A 15666-nucleotide genomic window follows, 5' to 3' on the forward strand; every position below is an offset into this window, starting at 1 on the left:
CTCGGCGGCGTCGTTCGGACGATTCATCCCGCGGCGCCGCCATGATAATGTGCGAATACGCGCCACAGTTTGGCCACCACAAAAAGGAAAAAAATAAAAAAGTGAACGGCAATGCTATCTAGGCCGCAAAAAAAGAGTTGTAAAAAGTGCGAATCGGCTGGAACTCGCTGACAATCCATCCACCCCGTTCCCACCCGTTCGTCCTCTGATGAGCACTGCGACGCCCCTCACGCGGATTTGACGGCCTTTCCATAAAGGCTATTGCGGCGCCGCGTGTTCCGGCGATTGCATCAAAAGGCTTTGTCGCTGTCCCTCTCGCACTCGTGATGCATCCCACAGGGGTGCGAGAGAGACAGAGCACGGTTCGGAGTCAGCCTCTGGGGCGTCTCACTCGACTGGGTGAGAAACAGTGGCGGGTTGCAGTGGAGCAGCGTGCGGAGGGTTCCGGTCGGAGCACGGGGTTGAAAAAGTGGAACTGCAAACAGTGCAAACAGTGCAAGTTTGTTGCGTCCGCTTCCCCACCTCGCCGCGCCGCCGCAGACGAGACACCTGTTCGAGGGCCATTCCCCGCCAAATCGCCCGCCGATCCGGGCGGCCGTTCGCCGACTACCGTAAACCAGCCCGAGTGGCTTTTGAGTGTTTTTTGAGTGTCCGCTCCGGCCGTCTGTTGGACCAAATCCCCCGAAGCTCCACCCCCGCCACTCGCGAGAGCCCTTTTACGAGCCATTACGAGCCGGCCACGCCTCCGTGTTGTTGTCGAGCGCCGCAAACGGATCCGTCAAACGGGCCCGGGTTCAAATCCCGGTGGCTGCAACATTTTTCCTACCCGTTTTTTTTCAGCTTGTCCATACTGCCCTCGACGACACTGAACGACCGGCCGGATCGCAGTGTAGAAGCGGCAATCATACACCTCGGCAGCACCGCCTCCGCCACTATACTCTGGTAGAACAAATGGGCCAGACAACAATATAAGCCCCGGTGCGAGGCCGGAGCGCTGCGCAGCGGCCGGAGGAGACGCTGTAGCAAGAATAACAACAACAACAATAGCGACAACCGAAATGGGTCCCGGAATTGCGACAGGGACAATAGTATCACCAACAGCTCCCGTCTAACCAACTCCCCGGGCCGCGAGGGCCCCGCCACCCCAAGCCCGTCCTGCCCGAGGCCGCCCAGGCCCAGGCCCGCCCCGACGACGCCCCGACCAGCCGGCATGGCATTCCTTGCGACACTTGTCCTTGCCCTTGCGCCCTCCAATGAAACTATCGATGGTGTTAATTCAGACTAATCTCACCCTCTCCCTCCCAACCCTCTCACAGCTCATTCGGACGGCCGAGCCCCGCGCTGTGATTGGCCAATTCACAAAGCACGCACTTCTACCTGCAAGGAACTCATCCGGAAAATGAATAAACACAAGACTTTGTTTATTTACGGAGAAGCTAGAAAGACGCCTCGCGGGGTTGGTTTTCTGTTCCCTCCTTTCTTTCCTTTTTCTCCTTTCTCGCGCCGGCGGGCGAGTTGCCCCTCGCCAGCCTCTTCTCTCTCCCTCTCCCTTCTCCCCGGGGTGGCCGCCATGCAATCTACGTAGCTGGTAACGGCCCCATATCTATCACCCCTAATGCCCGTACGTGGCGCGAGGGGCGGGAGGGGAGAGGGGGGAGGGGCCGCCGAGGGGGCAGAGGCAAGACTTTCTTTCCGAACTCCGCAGCGCCACGCTGCTGCGAACAAAAGTGCAAATAAAGAAGAACTTTTTTTATTTTTTTACTTTTCTTTCTTTTCTCCTTTCGATAGAAATTAGACACAGACAGTCACTGCTTATTTGAGACTTCCAGTGCGTCGAAGATGGAGGCCCAGTCGTACGGGGAGGGTGGCAGCAGGTCGGCGGCGTGACTGTCCGCCCGTCGCCGGTCGGTCTGCATCACGCGTTTGGCCACGAACAGGCCCTGCACCACGACGGTCATGGGCTTCCGCAGCGCGCTCCGCACCGAGAACAAGGAGGCCGCCAGCGTGGCCAGCACGATGGCCCGGCCGCGCGGCCCGGACGGCAGGGCGCGGAGCAGGGCCAGCGCGCAGGGGCTGTACTCGCCGATTCGGGTGCCGTCGTCCGGGAACAGCTCCGTGTCCGGCGGCGGCTCCGTCATCACCGCCGTGAAGATGTCCTCGTCCTTGATGTCGTCCGGCGGCGCCAGGCTGCGCCCGGCCGCGCCCTGCACAAGTCCACGATCCCAAACAAAATCCGTGCCAGCAATAACAAACGCAACGTCCTACGGAATTCATTCGCAGTTACTATGTAAATTCCCGCTCCTTTTTCCCGCCTTTTTATTAAAGTGGCGGCGCTCCATCAGATGAGAGGCTGGCACTCCAGGCGGCTAGCCTCGCGCCAGCCTCGCCCTAGCCTCGCGCCGTCCGTCCTCTCCCCGTTAACGACGCGCTGTATATAAGAAACAATTTTCTTAACGGTCCTTGAAATTGGATTTCGCCTTCCGAACAGATATATGAGTGCGCCGGGGTCTCGCGGTGCTGTGGCGCTACGGGCCCCGGCCTTAGGGTGGAGCCATTGCGTCCCCACCGCCCGTCGCCCCGCCGTCGCCCCGCCCCCGACCGAATCTTCAAGTCAATTACAAAGTTTCAGCTTCAGCCCCGCGGCCTCGGCCTCCGCGTGGCGCAGCGCCTGCTAGTGCGGCGGACGGCCGCGAGATGGCGCCGGAGAGGTACGGTAACGACACCCAACTCGATTAAAGTCCGTAATAAAAGGCTTTTAATGAGAAACAGGCTCGCTACTGGTTGCCTGGTGCGCCCGAGTACGGCACTGCGTGCGCGGTATGCGTACTCCAGGGTAGTGCTCCTGGCTTTTGGCGCGGCACAGCAAAACAACGGGAAGGCGACTGAAGTTGACGGCATAAAGTGGCGCAGGCTGCAGCCTCCCCGACGCGACACTTGTTGACAAGCGCGTCAACGCCTTGCTCCGGGGGACCTGTTGGAGCTCGTAAAGGGCGGCACCGAGACGGACGTAAAGCCGTTTGAGCGACAGGCACGCCTCGTCCCCCAACCCGACCCGACCGACCGCAAGCCTGCGCGCAGTTTCGCGGCAAACGCGGCACCTCTCTGCTTTATTTTCGGTCAGTTTGGCGGAAATGCCGCGCGGGTTGCGCAACCCTGGCGGCGTGCCGCGTTCCTTTGTCGGCCCCGTGATTGGTCGGCCGTCCAGCTATACGCCCTACTCGAGGCGGGCCAGGCCAGGCCGCCATTACCACCAGCTGAGCCCGTGGCTAGGAAAGAAGACCCTGCTGCCCCCCGCGGACCCACGCCGGGACCCCCGCGGCCTCCGTGGGCCGTGCCGCGCTGCCAGGCTGCCGGGCCTCGGCTACCGGCTGCGTGACGTCACCGCGTCATCGTCCATCTCGCTCTCACTTTAATGAAGCCATTCCATTTCGTTACGGGCAGCACATGCCGCGCGGCCCACCCTTCCCACCTGGCCGGATCACCCACGCGGCCAGCAAGGGAAAAGGGTCGCATTCCTGTTGTTCCTATTATTTCTTTTTCGGAAAGCTTTCGGCGAAACCCGAGCGGCCGAGAGCGCGTCACCAGGCCGTGGAGGCTGAGCGCGAGGCTGCCGCTTGAAACCGTGGCCCCGTGACAAACGGCGGACTCGAGTCCGATCCCAACAAATCTGAAAGGATGCCCCTCGGAGTGCGGCATAACTCTGCGTTATCGGCGAGCGCTCCGGCCGGGCCCTCGTCCGTCGCCCCGGAGCCCCCACCGCCCCTCCGGAGCCTGCTGGTACCCGCCAAGAGTCCGGCAGACTTTTCGGAACACTCACGCCGCGGGTAAAAACAAGAAACTCCTAAAATAAAAGTTGAAAACGCCCTCGAACTTTTAGAAACTTGGCTGATCGCACCCTTGTGTAGTTGGCGGCCTTGAAGAGGGACTCCATGGGGAAGGCGAGCGGCGTGTCCTGGTCGCGCCGCATGGACCGCGTGGTCAGCGAGCCATGCACGGCCGCCGCCAGCAGCACCACCAGCGAGAGCGTCTTCATCTCGGAGGCGAGGAATCCGCTACAAGTTCCACGTCTGCTGCACCGCCGCCGTCGCCAGTCGCCGCCGAGCAGAGCCGCGCATGCCGCCACGTCCACCACGCCTCACCGCTACACCACAATGGGCGTCCACTGCACTGCCCGCGGCCCGGCCGCCCCCGGCGCACACTTTGCACCGCCATTTTTTGCCAAGACTGCACCCACCACACTGCAACACGGTGCGGCGTGCATTGGTACCGCGTCGACCCGAGCGTGGCCGGAGTACGTACTCTCACTCACTCGCGCCGCCATCAACACCGCCAGGGCGACGCGGGGGACGCTACGAGTGGGTGGGGCGGCCGTGGGGCGGCCATCCGTCGCGGTGAGCCTGATTCAAAGCCCATTCCCCGGCGAGCTATCTGATAACTTAATGCGCCGCCCTGCGGGCTGGGCTGGCTGGCCTGGCTGGGGCTCGGCGGGGAGGGAGAAAGGAAAGGAGAAGTAACGTTGGCAGCACTGCCGTACCTTATCACGCTGCGGCCGCGCGCCCCGACGCCCCGACGGCGACGCCGCGCCGCGTCGGGCCGCTCAATTCCGATATCTCTGTCGGATCTCCGCGCCGTAACAGCGCGTCGCCGTCGCTTTTTGCTTGTTCCTCCGCCACTTTTTTTCGAAAACCAAAACAAACGCGGAAACGCCCGCAGTTTCCTTGTCGTAGCGCAGGAGCGGTCGATTTCGAAGCATCGTTCTGTCGCACTGCTCGACGCTCTTCTCGGTGAAAACGTTACCTGATTTCCCAAGGAACTCCCTGGGAAAACCAGGTACCGTCTTTACCGTGTTGAGGTGTTCCAAAGGATTTCGAGAGAGGCAGAGCAATGAAACAACGACTTCATTTCTGAAGCGGTTGGCATGACTGGTTTCTCGGACCGCGCCGCCAGGCTGGCCAACCCCTCCGGCGCGCGGGACTCCTTTGGAAAGTGGCGCCCTTCCGGCCCGGGCCGCCATTGGTGCGTCGTTGTTTCCTTTCGGTTGGCTGGCCCGCATTAATATTATTGTAGGAGGGGCCAAGGCGCAGTCCAGCCAGGGCGGCCAGCACGGCGGCCAGCAGGGCGCAGGACCACTCGAGCGATGAATAAAGATCGAGCCGCACTCCATCATGCGAGCAGGCGGCACGGCACGGCACGGCGGAACCCCACGACCATTCCGTCGCTCTGTCTCCCTCGCTCCCCGAAGGCCCCACGAGTGCGACAGAGACAGTGCGATGAATCCTCCGGAATCGGTCGGCGCCGTAACTTGAGCCTAGGCCAGTGGGAACGGCATGGACGCGGTGATGAAGAGGTAACGCGGCACGACGCAGAGAAATTTTTGTATTTTTGAAAAAGCCAAATATAGGAAACAGTTTACTCAAATTGAAGTTTAAGTTTTGGCAAAGAGGTAGTGCCACCCAGACCGAATGAAGCAGTCCATGCAAGTTTAATCGATTTGAATGAAAACTCTTTTTCCGTGGAAAAACCGAGCCAGGTACCGCTGCTTGTTCCAGCCGTCCCGGTAATCGGCGACACGGTTTTCGGCTCTCGCTGCGACTTGAACTTGCGCCGTGAGCCAAGAGAGACGGAACGAGCGTGCGCGGTGTTGCAAAGGGGGTGAGGCGCCCAAGGCGGTATTACTTTCAGATTAGGGACTCGGCTAACGGGCCATGTGGCGCAGTGTCGGATTCCTTAAGGAGACCGCCAGGCACCGCCAGGCACCGCCTTGTGCAAATTACAAACTTGGCGGCGCATGTGTGGTGACGAAGGCGCGGCACGCAGCCTCGCCGCGCGAGAGAGGGCGAGAGAGGGAGAGAGGGAAGGCTTCTCTCACTGACGCAAACGCAACACAGAAGGGGACCCTTTCGTATTAAAAAAAAGACAAACTGATACGGCTTTGCAACTCTCAAGTTGCCGTGGACAGTGCTTAGTAGTGAAAGCTTTACCAGTTTTTGGGAGGCACAAATGTCCCCATGATTTTCGCATTTACAGGGGTGTCAAATGAATGGCGTGCACAAACTAGTCCCCTTTTCGTAGGGCCCGCAATGATTGTCCCTTCCACATTCATTGCACACCAGCCCAGGGGCCGGGCTCGGAATAACAGGCGATGAAGCAGATTTGCACCCCGTTCGCAGTGCTGGCCCCGCTGCCGCCCCGGCCGCCATCTTGGCAGACTCTTCTAACGCAGCCGGCGGGGCGGGGGGCTGAAGGCGAGGCTGAAGGCGAGGCTGAAGGGCACCCCGGAGGCGATAAGCCACGCCCTGCCGCGCCCTGCCGCGCGCTACTCCGAACTCCATTCCCTAATTAAACACCCATGTAATTAAGGCAGTAAATATCCCCGTAATGCGCTGCTACTTGGAGGCTGCGGGCCAAGCAAGACCAAGCAACGCCAAGCAACGCCAAGCAACGCAAGGCAAGGACCGGAGGCGATGTTCTTTTTCAGAAAAGCCCCAAAAAATCGTACGTTTTGTTTTCTCTTGCCAACACGCATCGTAATGTCGGCTCGGACTTTTCTTTGAGCTCGGTGCCAAAGTTCCAGGCTTGACCAAACCAAAGTCCAATGTCTTATTGAAAACTCTCGCGGTGCGTCACCGGAAAGACGATAGCGAAACGAGGAGGCGTTAGCGGCATCTGCGACGGCCCCGTCTTTACAGTGCAGGGCCTTCGGGGCCGTGGGGGCCTGCAGGGCCAACGGGGCCGCCGGCGGGGGGCATTTTAACCGATACACGGAACGGCGGCAGCGAGATTTAATGCGTAGGTGTACGCCTGCATGCACGATGAGCTCGGATGCGTATGTATGGCTCGTAAGGGGGCACTTGCGCCAGAAAGTTTGTGTGTGTCTGTGTGAGTGTCGAGTGCGTGTGTGCGCGCACGTGTGTGTTCGTGTCTGTGTGTGTTTGTGTGTGTGTGTGTGAGCGCCTCCTCCCATTCCACACGCCTTCGGCCCTCCCCGCGGTGCAAATCTTGCCACGTACTCGCGTTAAATCACACCGGACCAATTTCGGAAGGAGGAAGAAAGTCGAGAGGATATGGGATTGGGCCTTGGGATTGGGCCTGGGGATTGAGCCTGGGGCTCGGGCCTCGGGATCAGGCCTTGGTAAGGGCTCCACGTCGAAGGTCCGTCTTACATCACTATTTCCATAGCCACTGAGTGTTTGCGCTTTGCAACCAGCCATTAGCTTTAGAGGCACCTTGCGTTTAAATCTCCGTGACAAGGAGTACCTCACCGGTCACCTTGGACAAGTGGCACTCCTTGGTAGAGAGTACAAGGAATAGAAGTAGTGCTTCGCGGGCGTCCCATCGCCGTGGCCCAAAGGGGAGGCATGGCACGTTGCGGTGCCTTTTTCGAATGCAGGGAGCACGCGGCGTGGCGCAGGGAGGGGCAAGGCGAGGCGCCACCGATCGTTTCTGTAATATTACTCTTCCATTTGTTTTAATTTCTAGTTGGGGATTCTGTCGGCGTCACCCACCGCGGCGCCAGCCTCATCCCTCTGCCTCAGACTTCCACCGCCTTTGTCGCCTTCTCAAGGGTGGAACGGAGTTCCGAAAATCAAAACTCACTTTTATTAATTTCCGATTTGGCATTTCCTCCGTTCGCAATCGGATGAGGTTGGTCGAATTCACTCGCCTGCACCATTCACGATCACTTTCCAGTGCTGCGAGGGGAAACCTGGACGCGCAAGGTTGGCGGGGCTAGATTGCAGGGAAGGAGGTGAGGGGTGGGGGGAGGAGGGGGTGTCTGTACTCCCAGCAGTCCCCAGCGCAATTTCCGCGACCATGAATGAGGCCGGCAGCCGTATTGAAGCAACCGTTGAATTAATTCAACTGCCATGCAGGGCGTATGTGAGGGAGGGAGGGACTCGGTGTTGAGGTTGGTTGGGGAATCCACCGGGGGGGCGCGACAGGGGGCTGGTGGCGCCGGAATGGGGGCGCGAAGAGTGCAGGTGTATTCAGAACAGGGTTTACCTTTGTTTCCACAGCGCATAGAGAACGAGGCGTGAAGTGCGCAGACCGGTGTTGCCACAGTGAATAATCAAAGAGTTCTGGTGTACGTCGGTGTAAATTTCACAAATACACTCGCTTGCAAGCAGCTTGCCGTCAGACGGCGATAAAAATTTCTAGAAATCGTGACTTTGGGCGGCCGCAGTGCGAAAGACCTTACCAAGTCGGCTAATTCAACTTCCTCTTCAGGCCCGAAAATATTTTAATCTTTGAATACCTCAATGTCATTAAAATTAAGAACACGATATTTGAACAGACCGGCGTGTATGCGTACGAAATGGTATGCTTCCCCTTTCCAAAAAGAATGAAAAACTTTGGAGGCTGGCTGGGCGCGCCATCGGTCTCGGTGGGGCCGTGGAAGGGCGCGGCGCACAGCGCGTTCCCTGATTGGTGGACGCGCTCCGAAACCAGTTCCAAGCAGCGAGCGGGCGGTGCAGGGCGGTGTAGGGCGGTGCGCGCCACGCCGGGTACCACCGCCATCTTGCCGCTCCTAAATAAGACACTCGAGAGATATCCGATCTGTTTGTTCTCGTTAGTGGGAAACGAACGACTCTCCGGAGGGGTTCTCTCTCTCCGTCTCTCTCGCTCGCAGGCCGGCATGCGATTCGATTGCGATTGGAAAGCGAGACGGCAGGTGTTCCTCATTACGAATTCCGGCTCCACAAAACAGAGACGTCACAGCGGCCAGCGCTCCGTGCGAGTTCAATGGTCGTAGCGTAAGTCACTGGGGGCACAGGGCCATAAACAGGTGAGTTACCCGGCCTGGGAAATGTACGGCGGCCTTTTCGGTACAGTCCGGCGAGTCACACGATCTGGGCCGCGTTCGTCATCGCCGTGCCGAAGGGGGTATCGCAGGTGTCATCGGCTGCCCGTCATGCACCGGCAGCACCCCCGCCACGCCTCCCCCTCCCCTCCGCCGGGGAGGTCGCGCGCAAGCGCCACCAACCTAAGCCATATCTATCGTTAAGATTGCCGTTTAGATTACAAAATGGATCCCCAGCCAGTTGAGGCAGCCATAAAAAGCATTAAAGTACCTCTCTATCTATGGCATTTCCACAAACTTTTGCTCCTCCGCCGCCCGCCCGCCTGCCGCCTCGGGGCCCCCGCACCTTGCGCCAACTTTCCCCTTACTTCGACCTGATAGCGCGTCGCCAGCGGCAAATTCGGGCCTTGAATCCGGCCTGGAATTTCGCTGAGCCTGGAATTTCCGGACCTCGATTTCCGGACCAGAGTCCAGAGTCTTTAGGACTCCAAGAGTCTGCTGGAATCCCAGCATACAAGGACAAGCAGGCCGCAGGAGTGATGGGCATGCCGCGCTGGCTGGCATGGCAAAGACTGCGGATAGGAATGTCCGGCCTGCTGCCCCTGCCTTGCTCGCTGTAGGCCGCCGGGCTGCCACTCTCGCACACTCGCAAAACCTTGCCAGGCAACGGTTGAAGAATTTGCAAAGAGTTTGGCTGCCCAGTAGCCCGGATTTAGATCTTACTGACAGAAAAAATTTGGTTTGCATCACCAGCAACTATGTTTCTTAATGCAAACAAAATTGGTCTGCAAAATGAACTGCATTCTTAGCAACTTCAATGCAGCCAGATTCTTCGCTAGATTTTCTCCTTCTTTCGACGTGCTGTCTCCGTCGCACTCGTGCGGCTTCTTGCGCTGCCCGCGGGGTGCGAGAGAGACAGGGCGCGGTTCGGCCTGCCGGGCGTTGTGTGGCCAATTCCAGGGCGGTAAAGGCGCTTGCGGTAACAGGCCCCAGGGTGGTGTTCTGGAGTCGAGAGCGCGCCGCGCAGCGACGCGCGGCGCAGCGCCGCCGGGCTGGACGGACATTGGCTGTTAAAACTACCCTGGAAAAAGGGGCCACGCCACTGCGAAAACAAGAACGCGGCGCCCTCTTTAATCCGAGTGTGGTGGAGTGTGTCGCAGAGTCCCTGGATTAGCGCGGCGGTAAACAGCCACGCCTTTCGCTGCGCCTCGGAAGAGTCGCCTCCGCCGCAACCCCCTCTCTCTCTCCGAGCTGCAGAATAATCAGGGCCGCCAATCGCATGCAGCGCACCTCGCTACGCCACTGGAATAAAACTATTCCCACACTGGAAAAAAGACAGGGAGGGGGGAAAGCTCTCTGGGATCGCGGTCACGGCCTCGGCCCCCGTCCGCCCCAGCGGTCGTAGCGGAGGCCGGACTGGGCCTCGGCACTGCCTCGGCAATGGCCGGGGCAAGGCGAACGAGATCGGATTGTGCAGTGGAGTGGCACGGTAAGTGGCAAAGCGTCACCCGGGACGCCCCCAAATAAGGTGGGGCTAAAGTGAAGGAAAGAACAAAAAAAGAGCAAGTGCCGGCAGGGCCAGCAGCGAGGTGGCTCTTGATTTGGCGCGAGCGGCCACCGCCGCACGGCAGCGAAGGGCGTTATTACGGCCAATGCAAGTAAAAGCAGGTGGAGGGAGAAAGACGTCTCTCTCTCTCTCTCTCTCTCTCTCTCTCTCTCTCGGGGTCCAAAGTTAAGACCACACAGTGGCGCGGGAGGGAGCGCCGCGGGTCGGCAGGGGCGACTTTGGGGTGTGCAAGTTGTTCGGGCTTAAGACGCCGCTGCGTGCGCGGCGGTGGCGCCTCCGGGGCAGGGGGTGGGGGAGGGGTGGAAGGGGAGGGGGAGGCGGGCGCCGGTCCAGCCGGGCGAGGAGCGCAGGATAAGGAGATTCATAGCCCATTGCATAAGCAATTCCAGAGCGCCATTACCCAAGCCCGGCGAGGGGAGGGGGAATGGGCTCCAGCCGAGGCTCCGGCCGGGGCTCCAGCCACCCCCGCCTTGTGTGTTCGGCGCGCCCCCTGCTCCTTGAGGAAGGGCCCCAGGGCGCGCACACACACCAACACGTACATGTAAAAATAAGTTGGTATTCCTCGCACACGTTGGCGAGCCCCCTCCGCGCGGGCGGCCCCTTTGAAGGCGCTAATTGGTCCACTGATGCCGATAAGTGGTCCGGCCGTCCGGCCGGCCGAGGGTCAGCTCGCATCATCAGTGGCTCGTTAGCACGGCCGCCTGGAATATTGATGCAGTCCGAACGAGCCGCCAATGACCGCGCAGGGATTGGCGGGGTTGCCGAAGCCTGCCGTAGCCTATGCCGAAGCCTGCCGAAGCATGCTGAAGCCTATGCCGAAGCCTATGCTGAAGCCTATGCTGAAGCCTATGCTGAAGCCTATGCTAAAGCCTATGCTGAAGCCTATGCTGAAGTCTGCTGACTGACGCGGTCTGTTTCATTCACCCCATCAGGCGCGCCATTGAAATATCTTAAACCAGTGCGGCAGCCGTCGCACACAGCCTTGCCCTTTTATTTTTAATTTCGAATCGCGGCAGATGCTGGATCTTCCTTTTGAAGGACCTTTCCCTCCCCTCCTGCGATTTAAAAAAAAAAGTCGTGGCGGAGGATTTGAGAAGGCGTCTTATTATCAATCGCACCGCCAGTATCAATTTTGTTGAGAGCCGCAAACGCAAAAAGGGTGAAAAAAAAAGGTTGATGAAAGGGGAAGGGTGCAACCACGCCGTCCTGCGGTGTCCTGGCGGCGCGCCTCTCTCACACACAGACGCACATTCCGCACACTGTTACTTAATCTTGGCGGATTTACATCTACTTTAATTCGGAAACATAAAAATGCAAATCGGGCGCGCGGCCGTATTTCTCATCCCGGAGCACCGCATCAGCGTCTCCGAGTCGCCGGCCCACACCGACGCCATTTTCTGGAAAGTCCAGCAGCGCGAAGAGAGAGGCAGGAAATGAATCGAAAATTATTTGCATATAGAGGGCCGGCCCTTTTTGGCCAAATGGACCTTGATCTAGCGCCATACGGAGGTGGACTTAGCTGGAAAGTCCCGAGCAGTGAAGGGGAGTTGTTCATTTATCCTACCTAAATGTTCGCCTACCTGTCTATTTCGCCTACCTATATTTCGCCTACCTAATAAAAATATTGAATAAAAATATTCAATAAAATATTGCTATTTTTCGCCTACCTATAGTTCGCCTACCTAATAAAAAAATTAAATAAAAATATTCACCCAAAAAAACGAAAAAATCGGCGGCAAAAAGTGGCAATACGAAAGTCTCTAGGAGACCCGCCGATCAGCTTCGGTGTTCTTATGGGAACCGGGCCTTCATCCGACGCTCCCTGCCGCGCAATTCGACAGATTAGTGGGTTCGTATTGGGCTGGCCCACCCGAAGTGCGCGCGGTTTCTGTGGTACAGTGAGAGTCCAGATTCAGAGGCCTTACCTCAGAGGGGTCACATTGGGTATTTGAACCCGCGACCCCGAGTGCCGAGTCTAGTCAACTCCTCTACCCTGACCGCTCAGCCACCGAACCAGCTTGCGGCGGCGATGTCGCAACTCCTCTTGAGCTCCCGTTCGAAAAATCTGGTCCCGAAAAAATGGTACTTTGAGCGGTCTCGAACCCGGGACCTGCTGCTTCCCACATCATGCTCTTAACCACTGAGCCACCGGGACGCCATGGCACCCGCCCTGCCTGCGCTGGTACTCAATCTTCTCTGGATATACCTCCCCAAGCAATTGGTCGCCGAAAAAATTTTTATACTACCGGTCCCAAACCCGGGACTGCCCCTTCCCACAAACGTGCTCGTAACCGCTGAGCCACCGGGACGCCATGGCCCCCGCCCTGCCTGCGCTGGTACTCAATCTTCTCTGGATTTTACCTCCCCAAGCAATTGGTCGCCGAAAAAATTGTGTATACAACCGGTCTCGAACCCGGGACCTGCCGCTTCCCACATCATGCTCTTACCCCACTGAGCCACCGGGCCGCCATGGCACCCGCCCTGCCTGCGCTGGTACTCAATTTTCTCTGGATATACCTCCCCGAGCAATTGGTCGCCGAAAAAATTGTGTATACTACCGGTCCCGAACCCGGGACCTGCCGCTTCCCACATCATGCTTTAACCGCTGACCCAAACCGGGACCCTTGGCACCCCCCTTGCCAGCGCTGGTACTCAATCCTCTCCGAATAAACCTCGTCAAGAAGTCGGTTGCCTCTGCCGAAAAATATGGTCATGGTACTAGTCTCGAATCCGAGACTTGCCAGTCGGAACGCAGCACTCTAACCACAGCGCTACTTGGTTGCTATGCACAGCGCTACCCCATCGCCGAAGTTATTTTTTGGTCCAGCATCAAGCAAGATGGGTGGCTATTGAAGTTTGGCGCTGGGGTAGTGGCGCGCATAGCAACCTGGTAGCGCCGTGGTTAGAGTGCTGCGTTCCTGACTGGCAGGTCTCGGGTTCGAGGCTAGTGCCATGAGCATATTTTTCGGCAGAGGCAACCGACTTCTTGACAAGGTCTATCCAGAGAGGAATAAGTACCAGCGCTGGAAAGGCGGGTGCCATGGCGTCCCGGTGGCTCAGCGGTTAAGAGCGATGTGGGAAGCGGCAGGTCCCGGGTTCGGGGCCGGTAGTATACAAAATTTTTTTCGGCGACCAATTGCTTGGGGAGGTATATCCAGAGAAGATTGAGTACCAGCGCAGGCAAGGCGGGTGCCATGGCGTCCCGGGGGCTCAGCGGTTACGAGCACGTTGGGGGAAGTGGCAGGCCCCGGGTTCAGGACCGGTAGTATACAAAATTTTTTTCGGCGCCCAATTGCTCGGGGAGGTATATCCAGAGAAGATTGAGCACCAGCGCAGGCAGGGCGGGGCCAGGGGCGTCCCGGTGGCTCAGCGGTTACGAGCACGTTGTGGGAAGTGGCAGGCCCCGGGTTCGGGACCGGTAGTATACAAATTTTTTCGGCGCCCAAATTGCTTGGGGAGGTATATCCAGAGAAGATTGAGCACCAGCGCAGGCAGGGGGGGTGCCATGGCGTCCCGGTGGCTCAGCGGTTACGAGCACGTTGTGGGAAGTGGCAGGCCCCGGGGTTTCGGGACCGGTAGTATACACAATTTTTTCGGCGACCAATTGCTTGGGGAGGTATATCCAGAGAAGATTGAGTACCAGCGCAGGCAGGGCGGGTGCCATGGCGTCCCGGTGGCTCAGTGGTTAAGAGCATGATGTGGGAAGCAGCAGGTCCCGGGTTCGAGACCGCTCAAAGTACCATTTTTTCGGGACCAGATTTCTCGAACGGCAGCTCAAGAGGAGTTGCGACATCGCCGCCGACAAGCTGGTTCGGTGGCTGAGCGGTCAGGGTAGAGGAGTTGACTAGACTCGGCACTCGGGGTCGCGGGTTCAAATACCCAATGTGACCCCTCTGAGGTAAGGCCTCTGAATCTGGACTCTCACTGTACCACAGAAACCGCGCGCACTTCGGGTGGGCCAGCCCAATACGAACCCACTAATCTGTCGAATTGCGCGGCAGGGAGCGTCGGATGAAGGCCCGGTTCCCATAAGAACACCGAAGCTGATCGGCGGGTCTCCTAGAGACTTTCGTATTGCCACTTTTTTCCGCCGATTTTTTCGTTTTTTTTTTGAATATTTTTTTTTTAATTTTTTATTAGGTAGGCGAACTATAGGTAGGCGAAAAATGGCAAATTTTATTGAATATTTTTTTTCAAAATTTTTATTAGGTAGGCGAAATATAGGTAGGCGAAATAGACAGGTAGGCGAACATTTAGGTAGGAGAAATGATATAGACTCCAGTAAAGAGATGAATCAAACTTTCATTGAATGAAAAAAAAAGTTTACTTATTATTAACTTTTAAAAATGTTCTTTCTAGAAGACAGGCACTGAAATCGGACAATGTTTGCTGTCCGCACTGCCCCTCGTGAGACCGATGTCCGAAAACACGCCCTTCTGGGGCACTTGAACGTCGCGGTGGCGCGTGGAGAACCAATCAATGTGGCGCACGCGGCCGCCATATTCAAATGTCGGCCTCCTCGTTGAGGAGATTGTCGCGACGAGCGTTTCTAGCCTCCCCTCCCCTCCCCTCCCTCCCCCTCCTCCCCTCCCCTCCACCCGCGCCCTCCCCCTCGACCTTTCCGGCGAGGAAGGGGTGCGAGGACGCCGCGCGCCGTTCGTATGTTTGGCCATCATCGTACCGAGACATTTTACGGGTGTTTGAACACCGCCACAGAATAGCGCTTTTTAGAATGGCCTCTCTCTTTTTTCAGCTCGCTCCCCTGGGAGCGCACCCCTCGGCCCAAAAAACTTTTGAGATGCGTGGGGTGTGTTTTGCACTCGTGCCTAGCGCGCACTGCCCCCTGCTCCCAGTAGGGCAGCGGCCACTTCGACTATGCAGAAATCCTACCGCATCTGAGTTGCGGCGTGGTCGCGCGAGGTCGGAGTGTCTTGCTGACCCGAACCCCAAAAGGGCTGTATAGGGGCCCAACAGCGCTGATGATGATGATGATGAAAAAAAGGGGAGCGCGCCGAGTGGGCCGAGTGGGCGCGCAGTGGCTCGGCTCGGCGCGCGGAGTGAGCCATTTTATAGTGGCGGATTGGCGCGCCGCTGCGTTTTCGCGCCGCGCCTTTCTGCCCGGTTCAAAACTCGGATTCGTCACGCCAGCCATCCGGCCGTCCACAAGTGGCGCGCTTTACCGCCGCTTCTATAAACACTTATTAATTGTTACGGCGCTTTTACGGGCAGTAAAGCCGCGCCGCAGTGGCGCAGGTAGCCGCGCCGCAGACGGTGGACGGCCGGGCAGACGCGCTGGCAG

General features: G+C 58.2%; 2 protein-coding genes across 2 annotated transcripts in view; both read right to left on the minus strand.

The window, feature by feature from the left end:
* The window catches only part of LOC117641111, a 192144-nt gene that overhangs the window by 11712 nt on the left and 164766 nt on the right, over window positions 1–15666 (minus strand). The window lies entirely within an intron of this gene.
* On the minus strand, window positions 1736–4155 carry LOC117641112. Its single transcript, XM_034378225.1, has 2 exons — window positions 3896–4155; window positions 1736–2204 (listed from the first exon to the last, which is right to left on the minus strand). The coding sequence occupies exons 1-2, from the start codon at window positions 4031–4033 to the stop codon at window positions 1806–1808; spliced, it is 537 nt and encodes a 178-aa protein (XP_034234116.1). The 5' UTR covers window positions 4034–4155; the 3' UTR covers window positions 1736–1805.

This window comes from Thrips palmi, unplaced genomic scaffold (genome assembly GCF_012932325.1).
Source record: "Thrips palmi isolate BJ-2018 unplaced genomic scaffold, TpBJ-2018v1 HiC_scaffold_15, whole genome shotgun sequence".
NCBI lineage: Eukaryota > Metazoa > Arthropoda > Insecta > Thysanoptera > Thripidae > Thrips > Thrips palmi.

Bases quoted from the DNA above. Each gene is read 5' to 3' on its own strand.
- LOC117641112 (XM_034378225.1), bottom strand. From the start codon at position 4,033: ATGAAGACGCTCTCGCTGGTGGTGCTGCTGGCGGCGGCCGTGCATGGC. The intron at 2,205-3,895 runs GTGCGATCAGCC...GGACTTGTGCAG, and splicing joins AGGCCGCCAACTACACAAGG to GGCGCGGCCGGGCGCAGCCT.